The sequence below is a fragment of the Gadus chalcogrammus genome, chromosome 15 (genome assembly GCF_026213295.1).
Source record: "Gadus chalcogrammus isolate NIFS_2021 chromosome 15, NIFS_Gcha_1.0, whole genome shotgun sequence".
NCBI classification, from domain to species: domain Eukaryota; kingdom Metazoa; phylum Chordata; class Actinopteri; order Gadiformes; family Gadidae; genus Gadus; species Gadus chalcogrammus.
This window is the reverse complement of record NC_079426.1, coordinates 1052304-1063679: the sequence shown is the minus strand read 5'-3', so window position 1 is coordinate 1063679 and position 11376 is coordinate 1052304. Positions and strand designations below refer to the sequence as shown.

Below are 11376 nucleotides of genomic sequence, written 5' to 3'. Positions count from 1 at the left end.
CACACACACACACACACACACACACACACACACACACACACACACACACACACACACACACACACACACACACACCACAAGCACACAAACAGTGAGAAGTTCCAGCAAGTGGTAGAAACTTGTTTAGGGATTCACTTGGATTGACAAAAAGCTCCATAGTTCCGTTAAAAGGTTGGAATGATAATGTTTACTGTTTATGTCCGCTGTCTGGAACCAGAGATGTGATATTAGGTCTTTGCATTCTCTGAATTCACCCTATGTTGGGGATATACTGCTTTTCAGAATACCCTCCATGACTAAAAACAAACACATGCATTTTTAGAAAGAATAGCAATTCTTAGTAACCAACCAAGCATATCGTAAACGGCTATTTGGTCAATATTTCTCTGGTAGGCACGAGTTGAAGGAATTACACCCCACTGTGGAGGCCATAGTCGTCACATTGAATTGCTCATTTTACCACTGACCCCAAAATCCACAAAATCCACCTTTACCCAAGTCTCTCTAACTGATCATAACACGACATCGGTGTCAGGTTGTGGGGGGGGGGGGTGGGGGGGGGGGGGGGTGGGGGGTCGTTAATCATATTACAGTCACTCCTACTTTCTCTCGTCGAGGGGGGAGCCTCCGTCTCTAATAAAATGCGACTACGGTGAGAACAACCCCCAGTGATTCAACGACGCACTACTCCTCTGTCAAACCGGGCTGTGGACTTTACTCTTAACAGATAGCGACCCAGTGGCACTATAGCGCAGACATGGATATGAAACTACTCGCAGTCTTTGCTGTCCTGGCCGTTGCGTCGTATGCACCCCAATCAGAAGGTTTGACTTAACTTATTCTGTTTTTATTGTGTGTTTTACTACAATTTGTGACATGTGCACATGTGAATTGAAAGGTAATGTTCAGATCGGTGCACTTCGGAGTCGGGATGATTTGGGGCACTTTGGAAGGGGTGCGCTTGTCTGTTTAACTTTTTGCATTTTTGTGTAATTACGACAAATTCATTTTTACGATTTCACTTGATCGCATTTATCTGTTGACATGTATCTTTTCCTGATATCTCTAAAATGTTAAATTAAATACATCAATCTATCCATTTTCATTCAAGTTATTCTATATATTTTTTTATTATATATACATTATAAATAAGACAAAAACCATTGAGCAGAAATATAGTTTATAATTATTCTGGAGCGGAAAAAAAATCTGTGCGTAAAACCGATCCGCACATGGCCACCCATCCAGGTAGTCAACGATCCGTAGTGGATCAAAAACGTTTGTTTTTCCTTTTTCACTTCATGATCCACGTGTAAGATACACAGCTAGCCAATGTGGAGACATCAGTCGAGTGTCCAGCTCATTATCATGGCGAAATGTTTGACTAAGTGTTAATTCATTAGCATATGCATGGGCGCTAATCCAGAGCGTACTTTTCGCCATTTGATTGTTTTTCTATGAAATACCTGCCTTTACAATGTGTATCCGGTAGGCTATTTGCGGATTTCATTTATCACACTAATGATTTAACATGCTTTATAAAAAGAAAGCCTAGTAGTAGGCCTACTAATGATAAAATACTAAAACATAACATGATAGAAGAGACTCAATGGTGAATAAAAGTGTCTTATTAAATAGGATAATATATGCCAGTATCCTTTATTTCAAAATGAAACTCACTAATCGTGTTTTAAATAACCTACATTTTAATATGTTAAAATAAAGACAAAATCCCTCATCCTTAAATCCCAGATTTAAAACAATTAACTTTATCTGATGTTATTCTTTTTCAGTTGATGGAACTATTTCAGATTTTTTTGTTGCAATAAATGCTCTATCCTTCACATCCCTATAAGATAGCAGAAGAGCTGCACTTCACTGAAGTGTGAAGATAACATATCTTTAGTCTTTACTGGTGGTCTGTAACGTCTCACAACGTCATCTCCTTTGGTTCTTATAATGTGTGTACATGTTCAGTGTTTTGTAGCGGCTCTAAAAGTGTTAACGTGACGTTGACGCTCCTCTTCCAGCCAAGCCCATCAGTCTGGTGGAGAGATGCTACTGCCGCTCCACCGTCAACTCTCTCCCCCGGGGGTACGTCCGGGAGCTGCGCTTCATCCACACGCCCAACTGCCCCTTCCAAGTCATGTGAGTACGACTGCACCCGGGCCCCAGTGGTCAGGGCCCCGCTACCGGGCCCCAGTAGTCAGGGCCCCAGTGGTCAGGGCCCCAGTGGTCAGGGCCCCAGTGGTCAGGGCCCCAGTGGTCAGGGCCCCAGTAGTCAGGTCCCCAGTGGTCAGGGCCCCAGTGGTCAGGGCCCCAGTGGTCAGGGCCCCAGTAGTCAGGGCCCCAGTGGTCAGGGCCCCAGTAGTCAGGGCCCCAGTGGTCAGGGCCCCAGTGGTCAGGTCCCCAGTAGTCAGGGCCCCAGTGGTCAGGTCCCCAGTGGTCAGGGCCCCAGTAGTCAGGTCCCCGCTACGCATCGGAACAGAACCTAGTAGCCTTACACACACACACACACACACACACACACACACACACACACACACACACACACACACACACACACACACACACACACACACACACACACACACACACACACACATGACAGGTCTCCTCCCCTTTGCCCATTTCTCACCATCAATCTCCCAGTGGTGACAGGGTTTAGAAAAAGAGCATTAGAGCGTATGTACACACACGTTCACTAGATACACGTGCACACATATGCCTGCACACACACACATGCACACACACACTCATACATGCATGCAAACACACGCGCACGCAAAAACACACGTGCATGCACACACAAACACACATGCACGCAAACACGCACACACACACACACAGATTCGCTATACATCCTAAATGGGTATATTTAAGGAAACCAGGAATTAGAAGAACCGTTTTGTTCCCAACATGAAACAAAGATTGTGCGGCGATGAGAATTGGCTTTGCTTCTCAAACTGTTCCCATGCAGTGACCCCCGGCCCCAGCTCACACCACACACACACACACACACACACACACACACACACACACACACACACACACACACACACACACACACACACCACACACACACACACACACACACACACACACACCACACAACACACACACACACACACACACACACACACACACACACACACACACACACACACACACACACACACACACACACACACACACACACACACACACACACACACACACACACACACACCACACACACACACCACACACACCGGATGTGGGCACATGAATGTCCCGTTTGGTCATGGATTTAATGGATTAAATGGAAGGAAGTACAGAGGTGGAACTGAATGATTGAGGAACAGCCCGAAGCAGTTAATGATGCAGTCTTATGGCTTTTTTGGGGTACATATAGAGAGGGTAAAACATGATCCCCCCCCTAAACACACTTCCTCTTTACGTCTCCGCTGAAGTGGCTGGCAGCATGGCGGCCATCTTGTTCATGGAGTCATTCGATCTGGCCCCAACACATTCTTTGAATAGACGTCACACAGAAAGTAGCCAAGACGTCTCACTCTATCTGGGTCCTCAGTCCTTTGTCGAACTGAGTTTTCCGAGAATAAAGAGGTATGCCATTAACCTGGAGTAATTCAGTCTCAATAAAGTAGAAGGAGCACTACTATGCCTTCCACAACCTTCCACATCTCCAGCAGGAATGCTTAACACAGGTAAAACTAACGCCACCCGCAACTCTGTATTCAACAGTACCCCGTGGTGCTTATCAAACCTGGCGGCTTATGTAAATGTCAAGGCTTTTCTCCGCATTGACAAGAGAGTGATAATTCGATCCGACGGCCGAGATAAGGTGTGACGGCCATTTGTGAAAAGTCTTTGAGCATGGATGCTTGTTTGTTTGGGGAATCCTGAAAGTAATATTCGTGGTATATAAGAACAACATTTACCCTTTGCCCCCCCCGATATTCATCCACTTTGTTTACACACTTTTGGTGGCATAGTGTTTTTTTTAATGCATGTTCCTCTTCTCATTTCCCCTCCAGTGCCAAGCTGAGGACCAACAAGGAGGTCTGCATTGACCCAAACATGCCGTGGCTGAAGCAGTACCTGAAGAACGCCTTTAAGCGGTGAGTAGCAGGGGCAGATGTTGGTGATATTTCAATGTAGGCGTTGTTAGCTCGTTATCCCCCGTTCCTTGTTTACAGACACCATCCCTGAGTGGTCTGAAAGAGATCGTATCGCCAGGTCACTTCCTTCAGTCCAAAGGGCCAGGGTCGAGGGGGAATGCAAATGAAGACAAATGCGCATCTCCACATTTGTTCTTATCTTATCGGCATGCCCAATAGGCGATTGCCCGCCAGTAATGGGCCAATGTGTCGTGGGTTTAACCCGGATCATGTTGGTACGTGCCCAAGCGAGACGCCGTAGATCGTAGGAAACACTTACAGCTAATGTTTAACAATGGAACATATTGAAATGGATTAACATCCAACCGGTTGATTACGCATCTGCTTTTGATACGGATCAAGTGCTCCAGCCCCCAAACCGTCTCGTAGTTAGCATGCGTTGAGAGGACAAGGCTTTTGGGGGAGGGGCGTTGAGGGGGTCGGGGGTGTATCTTGTGGGGCCAGCCTCAGCCGGGTCCCACTACTCAATACCCGGTCCTCCAGGCCGCCTGTCTCTGGAGGAGTGTGGGTGTCTTTGTCCCGGGGAGCCGGAGGTGTGAGTCCCCTGCATGAGACAACGGCTTGAGAAAGTGATAACGGGAATTTGCAATAGAAAGGAACTGCTCTAGTGTTGCCTCAACGAGGGCAATGTCGCCAGTGATGGACAGATGTATTCACTGAGGGCATGTTGCATGGTGCTGCTTTGGTAGCGTTTGAGGTGAAATCTTGAACACCTAACCAAAAAAAAACCAGCAGTGTATAAATAACAGTTATTTTCAGATTATTTATAATTAATTGTTTTTTTTACACTAGAATAATACAAAAATATTTAGATATCTTTAAATGAATATTGGCATATCTTTTTTTCTGATTCAGTATAAGGCGATTAGACAACAAAAATATATAAAAACAAAATCGGTTGTCCGGGTTTTGTTCATTTGTGATGGCTGAAAAATACACAATGCAATGCAACAATTTTCTATCCAAACTCTGTTTCACATTCCTTCCCTCTTATCGCACGCATGTATTAAATAATCTCACGATGGCCATGAAACAGAGACTGGGCACAAACAGGCATTCCAGCACGCTACAGACTCACCTTCCAAAGTAGCCTCGAGAACTCAAGATAATCAGATATCCAGACCCAAAATAACTAGCTCAGTCATATGTAGATGATAGAGCATCCATATTGGTCTGAGCTGGGGACAAAGAACGTAGGACAAAGAACCCTCTAGATTCAAGGTTCTACACGAGAAAAAACTGTTTATTGCAGTCGGTTAGCAGCAGTGGTTCTGATTCCTATTCGCTTACAGTCTTTCCTTCAACTTTGGCGCATCTTAATGTAATAATGTGTTAATCTTAACGTAATATCCTTTGCTGTTTTTTTCTCAGCCCCAAAGAAATGCAGATGTTTGTTTACTAATCCAAACTTGTGCTTTGTTATGTAGTCAAACTGTGTGTGCGTGCGTGTGTTTGTGTGTATCTTCGCTAATGTGCCAGTAAGCATAAGAATTGTACCTGGAAGGGTATATTGTGCGTTTTTGACAAATCTTTCCTGTGGGAAACTCTAGACTTTGAAGAAGTAGTTTAGGAACGTAGAGCCCAGATCAAACCCTATACCTCTTGGTTAGCATAGCAGCCTTGGCTAATCAGCCCTATTCTGTTGCCATCAACTCACATAACCTCATTATTCTGTCTTCTAGGATGAAGAAGAACAAAAGGTCTTCCTAAAGAGAGCGAGAGCGAGAGAGCGAGAGAGAGAGAGAGAGCGAGAGAGCCTGCAGAAGAGGAATCTGACAAAAACAGTTGAAGAACATCGGCCCGTCACCGTGGATACGACAACACATTGTAAACGTGTGATGATCTGTCACATGCTATCCAGCACTTACCCAAACCCTGCCCCATGGTGCACTCCTGCTGCGCGGTACCGTCCAATGATGTGCCACCAGCCCCCCCCCCCCCCCCCCCCACTGCCTATCCCCCCACCAGCTCCTGCCACTATCCCCACTCATAACCACTATTTCACCACACGTTTGACATAGATACCCCTTGATGCTATGGCGGAAATGTAACATCTGTGTATTTAGTACGTATATTTTGTTTGCTTTTATATAAATATTGTGTATATATAAATATATATGTATGGGTTTTGATCGTGAAATGCAACAGTAAAGTTCAATCTATTTTCAGAGCCTTCCTCGTCCGTGCCGGCCTCTCCTGTCATGACATGCTTAGGATTTAGGGATCGAAGGGGTCAAGGGTCATAGGGTGGGGAGGGGGCGGGGGGGGGGGGGGGGGGGTGCGCTCCTGCAGAGCGGGAAGACGAGTGCATTAATCACAACACATGTCGCCCACCGTCCAGACTGCCAGGGTGAAGTGTGTGTGTGGGTGAGTGTTCTTTCAAACAGAACGCTCTTCTTGTTCCGCTAAACCAACAGAACATGGAGGGACCATAGCAAACACACTCAGGCTGCGTCGGTGAACCTCCGCTCACACCACCGACCGTGACACTGGGGCTCTTGTCTCGTGTTATGGGGCTTTGTTTACCCCCGTGAAGAAAGCTAAAGCTGGCAGCTGGCAGCTGTGGATTCAGACGTAGGAGAAGTTAGCGTTAATTGGCACCATGATGTCCGTGTTTCGGAGAGTCGAGTAAAGAGGGCAATTAGAAGTCGGTCATGGAAACTCACGGCCTGAGATACATTTTCCGATCTATTCTGTGAAACCTTATTGCCGGTTCTTGAGGCAGACCCACTTTACCCCAGTTGGGTTTATACTTTTTTTGTGCTCTGGTGTAATCAACCTCATCTGGATCCTAAACAGTGTTAATTGAGCGACCAAAGCACAGGCCTGCGTTGTTTACCGGAATCCGGAAGGTGATTCATTTCCCCAGCGTTGATCAGAGCATGCCTCTTCACTTTCCCTCCACCCACGTGACGTCACCCGCTCAGTGTTGTCAGTAACCGTCCAGTTGAAGCATTAGGAGCAGAAGCTGCCGTTGTATTAGCAGCAGCAGTAGTACAGATGTAGAGGGTGTCTGACTAACTCTCCCAGTCGTACAAATTGCATTGCACTTTACATACACATTCATACGCCAGCTAATTACATTGATTAGATAACAGAAAATGATGCATTAACTTTTTCATTACGTTATAACTGGTTATTAAAGTCCTTCCTACGCCTAATTGATGTTCTTAATCCTTGGACTTCTACAAATGTTTAAAAAGAAAAAAAGATATTATAGCTTATAGATTTCAGTCTTCTTGTCACGTTTCTAATTGATATTAAGCAAAAGTTTTATTTTTTATACCCATGGTGCATTTCTATATTGTATGAAATCCTACAAGTTATATGAAGCAGCTGTATTTGTCACAACTGAGCCAATAAACCCTTTAACATGTAACTGTGTGCTTCAGTGAAAGCTATTCCTTTTGATGTGTTCCCCATTGAACTTCAAATATTCCAACTTGATACACTGCACAAACACACACACACACACACACACACACACACACACACACACACACACACACACACACACACACACACACACACACACACACACACACACACACACACACACACACACACACACACACACACACACACACTCAGAGTTCAGAGACGATGTATCTCTTCAGAGATCTCTGTGTAAGGTATCAGTATCTCTATAGATTACATCAGAGGACCTGCACACACTGCAACATCCTCAAGCCCGGCCCATGGGCCTTCCAGTGTTCTTCTTCTCCTCTCCTCCTCCCTTATTTGTGTCCACCGCCACGCGTGCGTGCCGGTGCGGTCCCTGCGGGGCCCCCAGTGTTTGTTACTGTACGGCTGAGCAGCCGAGGGGCCTCGAGGCTTTCATCTGGCAGCATGTGTTTGCCTTTATTCACCAGGGAAAGCACCAGGCCCACTTGTTAGTTCACCATTAGCCCAACAAGCGGCCATTAAGGAAAACATTAGCGCTAAAAGGGATGAACTTTTAACTTTTTACTTTGATGGCAGTGGGGCATGTCGCCGAGGGGGGGGGGAGGAGTCAGACTACAGTGAGGGCCGGTGTGTGTGTGTGTGTGTGTGTGTGTGTGTGTGTGTGTGTGTGTGTGTGTGTGTGTGTCTGTGTCTGTGTCTGTGTCTGTGTGTGTGTGTGTCTGTCTGTCTGTCTGTGTGTGTGTGTGTGTGTGTGTGTGTGTGTGTGTGTGTGTGCGTGTGTGTGTGTGTGTGTGTGTGTGTGTGTGTGTGTGTGTGTGTGTGGGAGATAATGGGCCATCAGCAGGAGCCTACAAGTCCTTCTCCTGTGTTGACGGATCAGCTTTGAAGCTCTACTTCCTCAGCTGATAAAGAAGGCAGCCGTAGCGACAGACCGTTCAGAACTCATAGAAGTCTCGTGGCGTGGGTTTGTTTTTTTACTTACATCTGCAAGGATGTTACAGTACGGAAAAACTAAATGAGGCCAGATACAGGCGCCTCCCCTCATAAAATGAGACCCTTAATCTTTATTACTGCGGCCCACGGGCTAACAATTGCTTCTGCATTACTGTAATGTGATTTATGTCAGGCAGTGTGGAGATGAAATATCATTCTATATTTACATTGAAATTCAGTCGGCAGCCACATCTACAATGAGACGATTCCCCTGTACTTTAATTTGACATGTATAGGAAATACAAATTCCCTTCATGATTTTTTCTTTAAACATGTATTATCACTTGAGCGCAACACAGATGTTTTCATTAAAAGATTGACGATAAAAACATAAAATGTCCTTTCCGATTCTTGTTAAGATTGTTTTCCTCATTCCCTGCCACAACCCTAAGTCCTTTCTCCTTCTCTCTCTGACAGTACAAATAGCCCACACATAGACCCAAAGCCAGGCCTGCTCCCTCATACTGCGTGTTTGCTGGGGATACTTTGTATGTCCTGCTGTTTGCAGAACCACCGCCAACACACTGTAGTTAAAACCAGGCGTGCAGTCGAACAACTACCGGTTCTGCTGGCAGGAAGCACTACTGCCATAAAAACGGATGTAAAACGTTTAGGTGGAACAGCCTCCATGACTGCCTGGCACATTACTAACCCAGCTATAATGTCTCTCTGATGGGAGGTGTGTTCTTCTCTCCCTAGTTGAATGGGTATGCACCAATTTGTATGTTCCCAGAGGCCAACCGGCTGCATGTGATAAAGCAGGTGATGATGTGGGAGGAAAGGGGGGAGAGAAGGGGAGGACAGGGGGGGAGGGTTCAACATCAGGGTGTAATGGGGATGTAATATAAACCCATGTCAGTGTGTGTTATTATCAGTGCAGTGTAACCCGGTCATTCTGTATATCGAAATTGGACGAATCGTCTATGTACTACAAATGGTATAAATTATAAATACAAGTCTAGGTGCGAGTGTTGGTGCATGAAGTTGGTTCTGCCTTGACCCACCGTCTTGGATTGAGACATACATGGAGGACAAGGACAATAGTGAACACAAATCATGTTAGCAATTTCCATCTGGTCCCATGGCTGGCCTGGCACCCTGAGCTTAACAAACGTCGCCCCCTCTATGACGAGAGGGGGTGGGCCGACGATACGTTCCACTCCGGGCACAGTGCCCAGTGCCCAGTGCCCTGGGTTAAGCTGCTACATGTTAGCATGGCTAATCCCCTCTCTTGTCCCACGTTGACCCAGTCACTGATACTTTGCTACTTTGGAGCGATGCACTCAGAGTGGATGACTGCATGGTCCCATTGTCGTACCGTTGCCTGATTTATGCATCAGTACCAAAAAGAAGGTCTGATCGCCCTTAAGGCGCACCAGCTCATATTGCGTCGACTTGGTGGGGCTGAAGCGGCTGGGATCGGCAGACTTCACGCAGTACCCCGGTACGCTGGGAATGGAATGTGCCGCGCAGGGTCAGCCATATGAAATGAATATTCAGCATCGACTCAGTTGGGACTCTGCATCGCGCCAGCACTGTCACCTTGACAAGCAAAGTGGATGAGTTCCATCTGAAACGCAAAGCATGAGCAATGAGGCCAAAACAGCTTAAGCTAAAAACATCAACTTGTGGTCTTCCTTTATCATTAGTATGCTGGGGAGTAGCCATGATTTACTTTCCTTCTTCTACTTCTTTTACATCTGTTATCCTAAATTTCTGCCTCAGACTTAACAACTCTACTGAGCTGTTCAGATGAATGATTTTCTCTAGGTGGGGGGGCAAGACCTGTGTGTGTGTGTGTGTGGGCGGGGGGGAGTGTGTGTTGTCTCATTTGTGAATGTGTAACTGTTTAACGTCAAATGTTGTCTCATTTGCGTTTATGTCTTATTGGTGTATGTTGTCTTATTTGTGTTTATGTCGAATGTAGTATGTTGTCTTATTTGTGCATATGCCTAACTGTTTTCCAAATGTCTATCTGTTGTATAAATCATAAAAAAAAAATTGATCACAAAAAAACCCATCTTAAGTGTTTGTTTGACGTCCTCATGTTCCCTTCATTCTCAGCAGTAAAGGGTCCCATATGTGCTGTGCATCTAGCCAACCGATTATCCTCTGAAAAAAACCTTAAAGTTTAATTATACGTTTAGGTGTGTGTGTGGTCATTAATGTAATTCATCATGCGTGTTCATGTGTGTGTGTATGTGTGTGTGTGTGCGTGTGGGGGGGGTTGTATGTGTGGGCGTATGACCATGAGAGAGTGTGTGCGTGTGTGTGTGTGTGTGTGTGTGTGTGTGTGTGTGTGTGTGTGTGTGTGTGTGTGTGTGTGTGTGTGTGTGTGTCGGTGTGTGTGTGTGTGTGTGTGTGTGTGTGTGTGTGTGTGTGTGTGTGTGTGTGTGTGTGTGTGTGTGTGTGTGTGTGTGTGTGTGTGTGTGTGTGTGTGTGTGTGTGTCGGTGTGTGTGTGTGTGTGGCCATATATGTGTGTTTGTGTGTGGGGGGGGTTTGTATGTGCATATGGCCGTGTGTGTATATGTGTGTGTGTGTGTGTGTGTGTGTGTGTGTGTGTGTGTGTGTACATTTGGTCCTGTGTGTGTGTGCATGAGTGTGATCATACGCACGTGTGTTGGGGTATGTGTGATGTTTGAGTGCTGAGGTCACTTCCCAGCTCCTCTCCCAGCTCACTTCATCTTCAGTACCTCAGGTCAGGCTGACAGCCTCCTCATCCAGTTTAGATCGTCACGAGGGTTCAAGGGACCAGGACAGTTGCCCTCCGATGCTGCTCCCTGCAGCCCCGATCAC

At 46.0% G+C, this 11376-nt stretch overlaps 1 protein-coding gene across 1 annotated transcript; it reads left to right on the top strand.

The window, feature by feature from the left end:
* The first annotated feature begins 680 nt into the window (after window positions 1-680).
* Window positions 681-6135, top strand: cxcl12a (chemokine (C-X-C motif) ligand 12a (stromal cell-derived factor 1)). Its single transcript, XM_056609792.1, has 4 exons — window positions 681-824; window positions 2031-2148; window positions 4038-4121; window positions 5864-6135. Exons 1-4 carry the CDS (start codon window positions 758-760, stop codon window positions 5889-5891), a joined length of 297 nt encoding a protein of 98 aa, XP_056465767.1. The 5' UTR covers window positions 681-757; the 3' UTR covers window positions 5892-6135.
* Window positions 6136-11376: the final 5241 nt, after the last annotated feature.